This window comes from Hordeum vulgare, chromosome 6H (genome assembly GCF_904849725.1).
Source record: "Hordeum vulgare subsp. vulgare chromosome 6H, MorexV3_pseudomolecules_assembly, whole genome shotgun sequence".
NCBI classification, from domain to species: domain Eukaryota; kingdom Viridiplantae; phylum Streptophyta; class Magnoliopsida; order Poales; family Poaceae; genus Hordeum; species Hordeum vulgare.
The window spans coordinates 539,256,873-539,272,966 of NC_058523.1; the positions used below are offsets into that span (position 1 = coordinate 539,256,873).

At 44.6% G+C, this 16,094-nt stretch overlaps 1 protein-coding gene across 1 annotated transcript; it reads right to left on the reverse strand.

Annotated features, from left to right (window-relative positions):
* Positions 1 to 3,690: 3,690 nt before the first annotated feature.
* Positions 3,691 to 4,356, reverse strand: LOC123401331 (NADH-ubiquinone oxidoreductase chain 4-like). Its single transcript, XM_045095116.1, has one exon. It carries the CDS (start codon positions 4,231 to 4,233, stop codon positions 3,706 to 3,708), a length of 528 nt encoding a protein of 175 aa, XP_044951051.1. The 5' UTR covers positions 4,234 to 4,356; the 3' UTR covers positions 3,691 to 3,705.
* Positions 4,357 to 16,094: the final 11,738 nt, after the last annotated feature.

A 16,094-nucleotide genomic window follows, 5' to 3' on the forward strand; every position in this document is an offset into this window, starting at 1 on the left:
ACAAGTGTTGTCACTTGATGACGGGATCACATCATTAGGAGAATGATGTGATGGACAAGACCCAAACTATGAACGTAGCATATGATCATGTTATTTTGTTGCTATTGTTTTCTGCATGTCAAGTATTCATTCCTATGACCATGAGATGATGTAACTCACACACACCGTAGGAATGCCTTGTGTGTATCAAACGTCGCAACGTTACTGGGTGACTATAAAGGTACTCTACAGGCATCTCCGAGGGTGTACGTTGAGTAAGCATGGATCAAGACTCGGATTTGTCACTCCGTGTGACAGAGAGGTATCTCGGGGCCCACTCGGTAATACAACATCACATATAAGCCTTGCAAGCAATGTGACTAAAAAGTTAGTCACGGGATCTTGTATTACGGAACGAGTAAAGAGACTTGTGAGTAACGAGATTGAAATAGGTATAGAGATACCGACAATCAAATCTCGGGCAAGTAACATACCGAAGGACAAAGGGAATGGTATATGGGATTATATGAATCCTTGGCATAGAGGTTCAACCGATAAGATCTTCGTAGAATATATAGGATCCAATATCGACTTCTAGGTCCCGCTATCGGATATTGACCGGGGAGTGTCTCAGGTCATGTTTGCATAGTTCTCGAACCCGTAGGGTCTGCACACTTAAGGTTCGGTGACATTTCGGTATGGTTGAGTTATAGGTGCTGGTGATCGAAGTTTTGTTCCGAGTCCCGGATGAGATCCCGGACATCACGAGGGTTTCCGGAATGGCCCGCAAACGAAGATTGATATATAGGAAGTTGGTATTTGGATTCCGGAAGAACTTTGGGCATTGTCGGCAGTGTACCGAGAGTGACGAACCTCTCCATTCTGGATGAAGGAAAGGAACGGAAGTAGATCGATCCTCAGATCATGGGATCACGGTACCCCGAAAAAGCTCCAGTCAGGAAAGCTAGGGCTCTGAGCTCTTATCCCTTCATGGGTAAGAGCGAAAGCCCGCAATCCTGAGTTCTAGGCTGCTTCAGTAGAGTTAGCAGCCGTAAGCCCAGGATAGGGGAGACATGGCCTTTAGGCCATATCGACCCGATGCCGAAGGACTGTTCCTAGCCTCGAGGAGTGAATCCACGAGGCGTGACTGGAGTCACTGAGGGGTACTGTGATCCGTAGAGATGAGGTGAGATCTACCGGAGAGGGAGAAATAAGATTACGTGGAGTGGAGTGTACTCCTCCAGCGAGTCCTGTCTTTAACTTAGCTTTCTTTTCCGTTGTCCGCTGAATTAGTTTCCTGTTCAAATCTTCCTTTTAAAATAGTAGGGAAAGCTAGACTTTATCTATAGAATAGGTCTAGTCTTTTCCCTTCTACTCGTTTTGGAAGGGGGTTCGGGGGAAACCTTTTTTCGGAAAAAAGAACCGAGTCAATTTGCCCAAATTTTCAATTTGAAAATTTCATTTGAAAAAAGTCTATACCTTTCTTTAATCTTTCCGGTATAGCATCGCGTCGGTCGATGTCGCGGAGTCCAATCCTTTTTCGGACTGGAACTCAGTGGGTTCCAGCAGCTAGGTTACACTGGAGAAGAACCACTCCATGTGCCGTCTCGTTCTCAGCGGTTATAGTCTCTTTTTCACTTCATTACCAGGGAAAATGGAATGACGGTGATCCAATCTCTGGTCTATTTGTCATGATATTCCTGGTTGACTGAAGGAACGCACATTCAAGGAATGTGTGGTAAGGCAGGTTGCCTTGCACTGCCCATTATCCCTGGGGGATGGTTATTACTCGATAGGATCTTAATGGCACTTCGAAAGCTAGTCTATCGAATGTTTGTCGAAGCAACTGTCGTACGCGCTGAGAGTTCACAGGTCAAGCTATGCCAATTCCAAACGGCCTAAGTTGGAATGAAATTCCAGATCTGAAATAGGATCGGTTTCAGTACTTCCTAGTTTTTCTGACTAAGTGCGTTAGAGGAATGACCTAAAGTAAGGTTTCCAGTTCGTTACTTGACTGCTCCGCGTTAACGGAAAAAAATAGGAAAAGTTCATTTCTTTTTTCTCGGTTAAAGTGCAAGGAACTTGAATAGGGTCCTACTTGTTTTTTGTGGAACGCGTTTGAAGGCGGATTCCTTTAAGAAAAGAGGCCTTGTGGTACCTAAAATATCCCTTGTGAAAACAAGGCTTCGATAGGTAGGGTCTCAAAGAGGCCTCCCTCGTTCTTGCTCGTAAAATCAGTATCTCCTTTGGTTTTGGTTTTTTTGGGCTTCCTAAATTTTAGGAAATCAAGCTGTTCGACCACAGATAGGATCGGTAACTCGGTAAAAGCCACCGTTTCAAGTGCTTTTTTGAGCAAGGAAATATTGGTTTTATTCGGAAAAGTTGCTTGGTGCAAAGCTAGGGTCAACATAAAGTTTCCGACGTTAGGAGGAATTCCCGTGAATTGCAAGATTGTATTTCCATGGTATGCATGTTTGGGTTCACATGACCCAGCCGGGGAGGCCTGATTTCATAGTCAAATGCGTGAAATACAGGGACTTTGGGTAGGCACTTTGACGGCAAAAGAGGCAAAAAAGCAATCCATAGAAGGATTTGGCGCCACTCACTAAATTCAGTGGTTAATAAAATTTGTAAATCGGTGGTTCCTGTTTGGAGAAGAATCAACAAAATAGCTAATAGCATAAAAACGGATCCAAGTAAAGTATATAGGAAAAACTGATATGCTGCCTTGATCTTTCTTTGTCTCGAACCCCATACCCCTATAATGATGGTAGAGTCAAGGGTGGCCCCAAAGAGGAATTAACAGGTGGTAGTTGGTCGAAGCTCCAGTGGGTAGCCACTCCCTTCTCCGAGAACCGTACGTGAGACTTCCGCATCATACGGCTCCGTCCCGAGCTTCCGTCGTCGGCCCTTGTCATTAGACCACTATGCTTGTCTTTTCCGCCTTGACTCTCGAATCTTTTGCTTCTCGGGTGGTGGCGAACAATGCTGCTTGCGTAGCGGGAGATGCCCGCCCGTCGTTTAGGCCTGCTTCCTGCCCGAAAGAAGGCTAGCCGGACTAGTGGTAGGGGACCCGACCATAAAAAACCCTACCCTATTCTCGAACCCTCTGCCGAGCTCTACCCTGCCCACATTTATTTGGAAGGGGGCCAAAGAAATGTCTCCACCTGCTGCCAATAGTATTTCTTCAGAATTCTACTGAACGGGTCGATCCACCCCTCCGTTTGTTTTAGCAACTTATCCTAAGGTCTCTTCGCCAAGAACTCTCCGGCAACGACAGAGGAACTAACCTGCCTGCAGTGGCACGGCAATTTTTTTTTGAAATAAGACCTGAACGATTATCACTACCCTCTGTAGCTTACGAGTTTACGTCCATCCCTGGTCAGGTACAGTTTCCTTTATTTTTATCCCTTGTAGTCGTTACCCAAATTCGCGCAAGTGTGTCCACACCCCCCTGACTTGACGAGGAATCCATTCTCGCGAACAAACACACCCCCTACACACACCTAGGAGCACCCCTTCGTGCATATCCATACAAGACCTGAGTAGGCGGGTCGAGGTCCTACGAGGTGCCCACTACTCGGAGTACCCTCTCACCAAAAAAGATGTGTGGTTCGGTGGTTCGACCAGAAAATGCTATGCTTACGCACAAGACTACCCCTCTTCCCGAAATCTTCGTGGGGACCTTTACTACTTTACGACGACGGGGGACCGCCCGTAGGGGCTTTACTGCACAAGGCCCCTGCAGAGGAAAAGCTTGATCCCAGTGAATAGAAGATGCTCAACTCCGCACAACATAGGGATTGTCACGCTTTCGGAAAGAACACAGAATAGTAGAGGATCCTGCATGCAGGACACAACGATCATTAGAAATTCACGAATTATAAATGTTGTAATATACTCTTTCCCAAAACTTCTCATACCAGACCAACCCACTGAAATGCAAATAGGGATCAGAAATGTGGTCAATATCACGAAGAATAATGGAAGACCGTCTATACCCATATACAAATGGATGTTTTCATAAGGAAGCCATCTAAGGCTTTCCACAAATTGAGATTTGGCCGTAGAAGGATCGAATTGTATCCGAGGAACATGGGGATACAAAAAAGTAATAAGAGAAACACACATACCAATCAATCGTATCTGTCTTGTTGAAGAATTTGGAATGAAAAGAGGAGTAATGGTTCCTAGCACGGGACAGAGAATAGGACCACTTAGATCGAAATAGCATTCACAGAAATGTTCTAACATAGAGTAGAATTGAACATTGAAAAGATTAGTTGACAACAGTCAATCAAAAGATGGGGCGCCAAATTACTAAACAATAGGGGTCTTTCTGTGCAAGTCAGTTGAACACCGTAATTGATGAGTGAGTAGGTGGGTTAGGTGCACCTCTCGCCCAGTGGGAAGTCATGAGGCTAGCCCCCCCCCTCAATGAAGAAGTAGTGGGCCTCCCTGCCCACCCACGTATGCGCCTTTATTTAGACTCTAACTAAATATTATACTGAACTTTATCCGGGAATCTTTCTAAAGAATCCATCTGGCAAAATGAAATTTGTCGATTTCAATCTAAGGTGCACCTTGCCTTTTTCAGGTAGCTTTGTTACGCTTATTCAGCTAGGTGGGGCATTGGTCATAGCTGAAGTCGACGGGAAAAAATAAGGTAATGAGATGATGGTGCCATCAAGAAGTTTTCGACGAACGTAGTAGCGGCAAATGAAACTCTTGCATGAAAGTCCGGATTTGACGCAAGATGAATGGCGTTGGCGGTTTTCAAATGAAACCCGCGATCAAAAAGTCACCAACGGAGCCATACAATCTATCTAGTAGTGTGCCATGGCACGGTACTCCGCTTCGACAGTAGAAGGAGAAATTGTCTATTGCTTTTATCTCATCCAAGATAGTGTCTCGTCTCCCCATAAAATAGATAAGCCTATAGTTGAGCACCTATCTGAAGGCCCAATCGGCATCAGTAGTTGCACGCAACTCTAAAGAAGACGATGACGGAAAAAAGGACGGCTCGAGAAAAGGTACCTCGAATATATCTAAGAATCTGATGAACTGCTGCAAAGTGAACTGACCGGGGGGCAGCCATGAAAGGTTGACTTTCTTAGGAAAAGCCATCTGGGCAAGAGATCGTCAGATAAACCAAACTGCCAACCTAATGTATGTACTGCATCGGATCAGATAATGGTGAGCCATCAGTCAGACGGAGTTTAATGTAAAGCTCCAAGGGAGTGTCAACAGTCTTCTTATCATTGAGTTGAGCTCGAGTGATCAAGTCATGACGTTATTTGATCTGAGATACCAAATATCCACGAGGAGAATGTGCGACCTCCAAGCCAAGAAAAGGCTTAGGGCGCGTCAGCGCCTTCATAGCAAATAATTGATGAAGGCGACACTTGATCAGCGAAATGGTAACGGAGTAATCACCAGTCAGTTTGATATCATCAACATACAACAACAGAATAGCACATCCTCGAGGATAAACTGATACAGACATGGACGAATCATGATCACTCCGAGCAAACCCTGCCTGGATAACATGACCACTCCCCAAGAGGGACACGTGGACTTGATGGTGGTGCAATAGCTCTTAGTGGGCTGACTAGTCAACCAAAGAAAGCCCATGAGGTAAAAGTGGAAAAAACCAAAAGAGGTGGACAACTTGGGGAGGAGTCCTAGTCCAAGTAGGATTGGAGGAGGACTCCTCCTCTCTAGGTTCTGCCGAGCCCAAGGGGGTTTCCCTTGGTTCTCAAGGCTAGCCCCTCCTTCCTCCTATATATACTAGAGGTTTTAGGGTTTTTGAGACAAAATTTCAGCCACGTGCAACCCTCTCCTCTAGTTTGCAGTTCTTGCTCTAGATCGGATTTCTACGATGCTTAGGCGAAGCCCTGCACGAACAGATCACCACCACCACCGGCGTGTCGTCACGCTGCCGAAGAACTCATCTACTTCCCCGTCTCTCTTGCTGGCTGAAGAAGGCGGAGATTGTCATCGAGCTGTACGTGTGCTGAACACAGAGGTGTCGTCTGTTCGGTACTAGATCGGGACGGATCGTGGGACGGCGATGATTTGGATCGCAAAGACGTTCCACTACATCAACGCGTGTCTTAACGCTTCCCTCTTAACGATCTACAAGGGTATGTAGATCCAATCTCCCTCTCGTAGATGATCATCACCATGATAGGTCTTCATGTGTGTAGGATTTTTTCCCCATGCAACGTTCCCCAACAGTGGCATCATGAGCTAGGTTCATGCGTAGATGAAATCTCGAGTAGAACACAAAAGTTTTTGTGGGCGTTGATGTTCAATTTGCTGCCCTCCTTAGTCTTTTCTTGATTCGGCGGTATTGTTGGATTGAAGCGGCCGAGACCAACCTTACTCGTACGCTTACGAGAGACCGGTTTCATTGACTAACATGCAACTTGTTGCATAAAGATGACTGGCTGGTGTCTGTTTCTTCAACTTTAGTTGAATCGGATTTGACCCATGCGGTTCTTGGCAAAGGTTAAATAAGAATTGGCATATCACCATTGTGGCTTTGCGTAAGTAAGATGCGATCATACTAGATACCCATAGCAACCACATAAAACATGCAACAACAAATTAGAGGACGTCTAACTTGTTTTTGCAGGGTATGCATGTGATGTGATATGGCCAAAGACATGATGTGATATATTGGATGTATGAGATGATCATCTTTTAATAGTTAAATATCGACTTGCACGTCGATGCTACGGCAACCAGCAGGAGCCATAGGGTTGTCTTTAAACTAACGTTTGTGCTTGCAGATGCATTTACTATATTGCTAGGTAGTAGCTTTAGTAGTGATAGCATAGATAGCATGACAACCTCGATGGTGGCACAATGATGGAGATCATAGTGTGGCGCCGGTGACGATGAAGATCATGCCGGTGCTTTGGTGATGGAGATCAAGAAGCACAAGATCATGGCCATATCATGTCACTTATGAATTGCATGTGATGTTAATCCTTTTATGCACCTTATTTTACTTAGAACGACGGTAGCATTATAAGGTAATCCCTCACTAAAATTTCAAGATAAAATTGTGTTCTCCCCGACTATGCACCGTTGCAACAGTTCGTCGTTTCAAGACACCTCGTGATGATCGGGTGCGATAGACTCAACGTTCACATACAACGGGTGCAAAACAGTTGTACACTTGGAACACTCGGGTTAAACTTGACGAGCCTAGCATGTACAGATATGGCCTCGGAACACAAGAGACCGAAAGTTCTAGCATGAATCATATAGTAGATATGATCAACATGAAGATGTTCACCATTAAAACTATACTCAACTCATGTGATGATCGGACTTGAGTTAGTGAATTTGGATCATGCGACACTCGAATATCTAGAGGGATGTCTATTTGAGTGGGAGTTTATAAGTAATATGATTAGCTAAACTCAGTTTTCTTGAACATATCTAAGTAATCTTTGCAAAATTTTATGTTGTAGATCAAAGGCTCGGATAGTAGCAACCCTGAATTTCAATGCATTCCTAGAGAAAGCTAAGATGAAAGATGATGGTAGCAACTTTGTAGACTGGGCTCGAAATCTGAGGCTTATCCTTCAAGTTGGACAAAATAATTATGTCCTTAATGCAGCGCTAGGAGATGAACCACCCGCTACGGCTGACCAAGATGTTTTGAACGTTTGGCAAGCTCGTAAGGATGACTACTCACTAGTTCAATGTGCAGTTTTGTATGGCTTAGATCCGGGACTTCAACGACGTTTTGAACGTCATGGAGCATATGAGATGTTCTAGGAGTTGAAGTTTATCTTTGAGAAGAATGCCCGGATCGAGAGGTATGAGACCTCCGATAAATTCTATGCTTGAAAAATGGAGGAGAATTCGTCTCTCAGTGAACATGTGCTCAAAATGTCTGGGTACTCAAACCGTCTAGCCGAGCTGGGGATCGCTCTCCCGCAAGAAGCTATCACTGACAGAATTCGTCAATTACTGCCACCTAGTTACAAGAGCTTTGTGTTGAACTATAACATGAAAGGGATGAATAAGTAACCCAACGAGTTATTTGCGATGCTGAAAGTCACTGAGTCAAAAATCCAGAAAGAACATCAAGTGTTGATGGTCAATAAGACCACTAGTTTCAGGAAGAATGGCAAAGGCAAGAAGGGTAACTCCAAGAAGAGTGGCAAAACTGTTGCCCCTCCGACGAAGAAACCCAAGGCTGGGCCTAAGCCAGAAACTGAGTGCTATTATTGCGAGGGGACTGGTCACTGGAAGCGCAACTCCCCAAGTATCTGGCCGATAAGAAGGCGCCCAACTCCAAACAAGGTATATGTGATATACATTTTATTTCTGTGTACCTCACAAACTCTCGTAGTAGTGCCTGGGTATTTGATACTGGTTCTGTTGCTCACATTTGCAACTCGAAACAGGAACTACGGACTAAATGAAGGCTGGCGAAGGATGAAGTGACGATGCGCGTGGGAAATGGTTCCAAGGTTGATGCGATCGCCGTCGGCATGGTCTCACTTCAGTTACCATCGGGATTAGTTATGAACTTAAATAATTGTTATTTAGTGCCTCCGTTGAGCATGAACATTATATTTGGATCATGTTTATTGCGAGACGGTTACTCATTTAAGCCTGAGAATAATGGTTGCTCTATTTATATGAGTAATATCTTTTATGGTCATGCACCCAATGTGAGGAGTTTGTTCATGTTGAATCTCAATAGTAATGACACACATATCCATAACACCGAAGCCAAAAGATGTAGAGTTGATAATGATAATGTCACTTTCTTGTGGCACGGACGCTTAGATCATATTGGTATAAAATGCATGAACAAACTCCGAAGGTGTCCGTTGAGTAAGCAAGGATCAAGACTGGGATTTGTCACTCCGTGTGATGGAGAGGTATCTCGGGGCCCACTCGGTAATACAACATCACATATAAGCCTTGCAAGCAATGTGACTAAAAAGTTAGTCACGGGATCTTGTGTTATGGAACGAGTAAAGAGACTTGCCGGTAACGAGATTGAAATAGGTATAGAGATACCGACAATCAAATCTCGGTCAAGTAACATACCGAAGGACAAAGGGAATGGTATACGAGATTATATGAACCCTTGGCATAAAGGTTCAACCGATAAGATCTTCGTAGAATATGTAGGATCCAATATGAACATCCAGGTCCGCTATTGGATATTGACCAGGGAATGTCTCACGTCATGTCTGCATAGTTCTCGAACCCGTAGGGTCTGCACACTTAAGGTTTGGTGACGTTTTGGTATAGTTGAGTTGTAGGTGCTGGTGACCGAAGTTTTGTTCGGAGTCTTGGATGAGATCTCAGATGTCACGAGGGTTTCCGGAATGGTCCGGAAACGAAGATTGATATATAGGAAGTTGGTATTTGGATTCCGGAAGAATTTCGGGCATTGTTGGCACTGTACCGGGAGTGACGAATGAGTACCGGGGGCCCACATGTTGGGCCCACCACTCCCCAAGAGGGCCACGTGGACTTGATGGTGGCGCAATAGCTCTTAGTGGGCTGACTAGTCAACCAAAGAATGCCCATGAAGTAAAAGTGGAAAAAACCAAAAGAGGTCGACAATTTGGGGAGGAGTCCTTCTCCAAGTAGGATTGGAGGAGGACTCCTCCTCTCTAGGTTCGGCCTAGCCCAAGGGGGTTTCATTGGTGCTCAAGGATAGACCCTCCTTCTTCCTATATATACTAGAGGTTTTAGGGTTTTTGAGACAAAATTTTAGCCACGTGCAACCCTCTCCTCTAGTTTGCAGTTCTTGCTCTAGATCGGATTTCTACGGTGCTTAGGCGAAGCCCTGCAGGAATAGATCACTGATACGTCTCCAACGTATCTACTTTTCCAAAATCTTTTGCCCTTGTTTTGGACTATAATTCGCATGATGTGAATGGAACTAACCTGGACTAACGCTGTTTTCAGCAGAATTGCTTTGGTGTTATTTTTGTGCAGAAATGAAAGTTCTCCAAACGTCCTGAAAATTTACGGGGAGCAGTTTTGGAAAATATCAAAAATACCTGCGCCAGAATCCACCTGAGGGGGTGGGCCAGTGTGCCACAAGCCCCTGCTCCGCCACCACCCCCTGGTGGTGGTGGGCAGGCTTGTGGGGCCCACAGGCCTCTGCCTTCCCCAACTCCAGCTCTATAAGTTGTCTTTCGTCCGAGAAAAAATAAAAAGAGAAGTTTTCGTCGCGTTTTCGATACGGAGGTGCCGCCACCTCCCGTTCTTCATCTAGAGGGCAGATCTGGAGTCCGTCTTGGGCTCCGGAGAAGGGAAATCGTCGCCATCGTCATCATCAACCTTCTTCCCTCTCCAATTCCATGAAGCTCTTCGTCGTTCGTGAGTAATCTATTCGTAGGCTCGCTGGACGGTGATGAGTAGGATGAGATCTATCATGTAATCGAGTTAGTTTTGATGGGGATTGGTCCCTAGTATCCACTATGTTATGAGATTTGATGTTGCTACTACTTTGCCATGCTTAATGCTTGTCACTAGGGCCCGAGTGCCATGATTTCAGATCTGAAATTATTATGTTGTCACCAATATATGTGTGTTTTAGATCCGATCTTGCAAGTTGTAGTTACCTACTATGTGTTATGATTCGGCAACCCCGGAGTGACAATAACCGGAACCACTCCCGGTCATGACCATAGTTTGAGGAGTTCATGTGTTCACCAAGTGCTAATGCGTTGGTCTGGTTCTTTATTAAAAGGAGAACCTTAATATCCCGTAGTTTCCTTTTGGACCCCGCTGCCACTGGAGGGATGGACAATAGATGTCATGCAAGTTCTTTTCCCTAAGCACGTATGACGACAGACGGAATGCATGCCTACATCACATTGACGAACGGGAGCTAGCCACATATCTCTCCGTGTTATAGCCGTTGCATGATGAATATCATCCAAACAAATCACCGACCCAATGCCTACAAGTTTGTCCTACCGTTGCTACTGTCGTTACTTGTCTTGCTCTGCTCCTACTACTCTTGCTACTGTCGTTACTTGTCTTGCTCTGCTGCTACTATTGTTGCTACTGTTGTTACTTGTTTTGCTCTGCTGATACTGTTGATACTACTGTTGCTTGCTATTGTTGCTACTTGCTACTGCTGTCACTACTTCTGTTCCTTGCCACTGCTATTGCTCGTTACACTGCCGATACCCGCTACTTCGTTGTTACTACTTCGCTGTTACTATTGTGCTTGCAGATACTAATCTTTCAGGTGTGGTTGAATCTGACAAATTAAGCTTCTAATACTTGAGAGTATACTCTCACCTCGTGACTGGCGTACCTACAAATTGGGTCGAATACTCTACCCTCGAAAACTGTTGCGAACCCACGTGCTGGTGGGCCATCAACAACATTCTTCCAGTTTCGTTGCCGGGGAGTGCTATCAACATTCTTCTGGCGCCGTTGCAGGAGAAGGTTAGTTGTTATAAGCATTCGTCTAGCTAACACTAGTGATTGCAGGATCAGCCCTTTTCTGGAGTTATTGCCAGGGAAGCACAGCTGACGTCAGCACTTTTCTAGCGCCGTTGCCGGGGAGGTATTGCTATATTCTCTGAGTCACTTGGGATTTATATCTGCTGATCACTATGAAGAATCTGAAGGATCCGAAGACCAAAGTCTTGCCCTCAACTATGAGGGGAGGTAAGGAATTGCCATCTAGCTATGCACTTGATTCACCTTCAGTTATGAGTAAGTTTGCGACATCACCTCCTGCTAGAAATCTTGATATGTCGTCTGTGCTCGATGATGCTTGTGATACTACTGCTAGAGATGCTATGCTTGATACTATGCCTGATGATGCTATGCGTGATACTACTGCTAGAGATGCTATGCTTGATACTATGCCTGATGATGCCATGCCTCATACTATGCGTGATAGTGCTAGAGATGCTATGCTTGATACTGCTTTGCCTGATGATGCTAGAGATACTATTATGCCTGATGATGCTATGCTTGATACTGCTAGAGATACTCCTTTGCCTGATGTTCCACTGGGAGCGTTCCTTGATGCTCATATTGCTAGAGTTACTGCCAATGCTCGTAATGCTTCTGATACTGCCGATGCTATTGAGATAGAACCTGCTTTTGCTCCTGTTAGACCTAGCTCTCCTAGATATGAATTGCCTGATATACCTGAGGGTTACATTATGAAGGGAGAGATAGCTGAGGATTTTCTTGCGTGCAAGGATGCCTATGACGCTGAGAAATTAGTTCTCAAGTGGAAGGAAGAATCTCGGGAAGTTAGGATGAGAAATGATCCGAAGTTTGCCACTTCGCCTATCTTTGTCACAGATAAGGATTATGAATTCTCTGTCAACCCTGAGATAATATCTCTAGTCGAATCTTATCCTTTTCACGGTTATGAGTCTGAGACGGTCATAGCCCATCTTGGCAAACTATCCGAAATAACCAACCTTTTCACTAATGAGGAGAAGATCCGCCACTACTATATCCTTAAGTTGTTTCCTTTCTCTCTAAAGGATGATGCTAAAGCCTGGTTCACCTCTCTTGCTCCTGGATGTGTGCTTAGTACCCATGAGATGGTCTATTACTTCTGTGAGAAATATTTCCATGCCCATAAGAAGCGAGCTGCCTTGCAGGAAATATACAACTTTGCTCAACTCCAAGAAGAGTCTTCCACAAGCTTGGGGGAGGCTCGTCCAGCTACAGAATGCTTTGCCCGATCACCCTCTCAAGAAGAACGAGATACTTGATATCCTCTATAACGGACTTACCGATGCCTCTAGAGACCACCTAGACAGTTGTGCCGGTTGTGTTTTTAGGGAACGAACTGTAGAACAAGCAGAGACCCTACTGAATCACATCTTGATCAATGATAATGCTTGGACTATTCCCGAACCACCTCCTAAGCCAACTCCGAAGAAAAGAGGTATTATATTCCTCAGTCCCAAAGATATGCAAGAAGCCAAGAAATCTATGCAAGAGAAAGGCATTAGATCTGAAGATGTCAAAAACCTACCACCTATCAAAGAGATCCACGGTCTTGATAACCCGATACAGGTAGTGGAAGTGAATTCTCTGCGTAGGTTTGATGAGAGTGATATTCCTTTTGATAAACCTGCTAGCCTATGCTTTGATGAATTTGACAACTTTGTTGCCAAACAACAGAGTTTCAATGATTATGTTAGCAGACATTTGGAACAAAGTGCTCGTATGCTTAGCCATTTAAGTGCTTGTGTAGACAGAAATGTCAATGCTCTGAAGCTTCTGAGTAAACATGCCTCTATGATTACTACTCAGGTAGAACAAGTACTTAAAGCTCAGAATTACCTGCTCAATGAATTAAATGACAACTCTGTCAGAGTCATTACTAGAGGAGGCAAAATGACTCAGGAACCTTTGTATCCTGAAGGTCATCCTAAGAGAATTGATCAAGATTCTCAAGGAATCAATGCTGATACACCTAGTCATCCTAAGGAGAAGAAGAAGGATGATAGAAACCTGCACGCCAGTTCGCCAAATACTATCACACCTGAAGAACCTAATGATATTTCTGCGTCTGATGCAGAAACACAATCAGGTGATGAACATGAACCTGGTGACAATATGGACAGTGATGTTCATAATAATGCTCAACCTAGCCATGATGAGGATGTGGAGATTGAACCTACGGTTAATCCTGATAACCCACAACCTAAGAAATACGATAAGAATGACTTCACTGCTAGGAAGCATGGTAAAGAAAGAGAGCCATGGGTTCAGAGACCTATGCCCTTTCCTCCTAAGCCATCCCAGAAAAAGGATGATGAGGATTTTGAGCGCTTCGTTGAGATGATAAGACCCGTCTTTCTGCAGATGCGGTTAACTGATATGCTCAAGATGTCTCCGTATGCCAAGTACATTAAAGATATCGTGACTAATAAACGGAAGATACTAGATCTTGAGATCTCCACCATGCTTGCCAACTACACTTTCAAAGGTGGAACTCCTAAGAAACTTGGTGATCCCGGAGTGCCCACTATACCTTGCTCCATCAAAGGAAACTACGTAAGAACTGCCTTATGTGACCTTGGAGCCGGTGTTAGTGTTATGCTGCTCTCTCTTTATCGTAGACTTGAGTTGGATAAGTTGACACCCACAGAAATTTCTCCTCAAATGGCCGACAAATCAACTGCTTTTCCTATCGGCATTTGCGAGGATGTGCCTGTTGTGGTTGCTAATACCACTATCTTAACAAACTTTGTTATCTTGGATATTCCCGAGGACGATGCTATGGCTATCATCCTCGAAAGACCCTTTTTAAACACCGCAGGGGCTGTTATAGATTGCAACAAAGGCAATGTCACTTTCCACGTCAACGGTAATGAGCACACAATGCACTTTCCGAAGAAACGATATAAAGTACATTGCATCAATGCTATCGAAAAGACTTCATCGATTCTCATTGGGAGCTTTGAATGCCCTATTCCTCGTGTCAAGATGAAGTATGATTTGCTTGTTGGGGAGATCCATATCCCCATTGAGGTGACTTAGTGTCTATTTGAAAATTCTCCGTTCTCTCTTGCGATTCGAGAAGGTTTTGTCACAAGAACTTGATCAACCCCATTGACGAAATTCTTCCGATGACCATGAAACGGATGAATCAGAGAGTCACATACCTCTGTTTTGAGTCTTCATTTTCTGTTGCTTAGAAGAAAAATGATAGAATTAGTTTAGCTTTTCCTGTTTTCTGTTTTAGCGTCCTGGAGAAAAATACCTCGAAAATAAAAGTTCTCCGATGGTCCTGAAAATTTAGTATGATTTTTTCTGGAATTTTTGAAAATTTCTGGGCCTGAGAGCTGGTCAGGGGGACTGACCAGTGGGCCACAAGCCCACCCACCGCCACCTACCCCCCTGGTGGCGGGGTGCAAGCTTGTGGGGCCCACAGGTATCCCCTCCACTCATTCCAACTCCCAGCCTCTTCTTCCACCTCCAGAAAAAAATGTTTCGCAGCTCAAACCCATGTTCTTGCTCATTTGGCTGTGATTTTCGATCTCCTTGCTCAAAGCACCATTCTCCGAACTGTTTTGGGGAAATTACTCCTTGGTAAGTGACTCCTCCATTGGTCCAATTAGTTTTTGCTCTAGTGCTTTATCCTTCGCGAATTCTTGCTACCTTGTTGACCCTGTTCTTGAGCTATAAAAGTTGATTTTAGCTGGTCCCAAGTAGTTTTAGCGAGTGATACGGTCTCTAGGCACTAGTAGGAGTAGTTGCTACAAGTGGAGTTGATCCTTGTTCACTTTTCTTTCGAAGTCTCTAAAAATTTCAGAATTTTTCAGAGCTATAAAAAGGAAAAGATGAGGAGGTTCTTGAGAGGCTCTTCAAGCCGTAATCACAAGGAGGATGAGAAGAACCACCCCAAGTACGTAGTCCCTCGAGTCACAGAAGTTCGAGCGTGCGAGTGGCCAAGTGATGAATTTTTGCGCGCCGCCGGACTTTATGAAGACTTTTATTACTTGGTGGAGAACGCAGGTCTCACTGCGTTTGTTGAAGATAAGTGCCCACAATATCTCCTCCTCACCAATATTTTCGTTCAAAGCTTCAACTTTCATCCGAGGAAGAATCCTCCCATGGTTGAGTTCATGATATACGATGTCCCCCAGTGCATGACGCTACAGGATTCTTGCAATGTATGCAAATTACCTTATGTTGGTGATATCTGTGACCCTTGTCCATGGGACTTGAAGGATTTCATTGGTTCTATTGCTGTTGGAGAGGATAGAGGAGTGTCTCGCGCTAGAATTGCTAGCATACATTTTCCTGTGCTTCGGTACTTCTCACTATTTGTGGGAAAATGTTTGATTGGCCGTGGGGAGGCTGGATCACTTAGTTCTCCAGACCTTGCGATTTTGCGCGAAGGCCTTTATAACGATAAGACTTATAGCTTGGGCGCTATAGTAGCTCAACGGTTGAACCAGAACCGTTCTAAATGTGTTGTCTATGGAGGTATCTACACTACCCGTCTTGCCAGACACTTTGAGATACCCATTAGACTGGGAGAGGAAGGAGAGATGCTTCTCCCTGAGAGATATCTGGATTATGACAGCATGGTTCGCCATGATTTTCTGGAT

Excerpts from the sequence above, each read along its gene's own strand:
- LOC123401331 (XM_045095116.1), bottom strand. The coding sequence starts at position 4,233 with ATGTTAGAACATTTCTGTGAATGCTATTTCGATCTAAGTGGTCCTATT.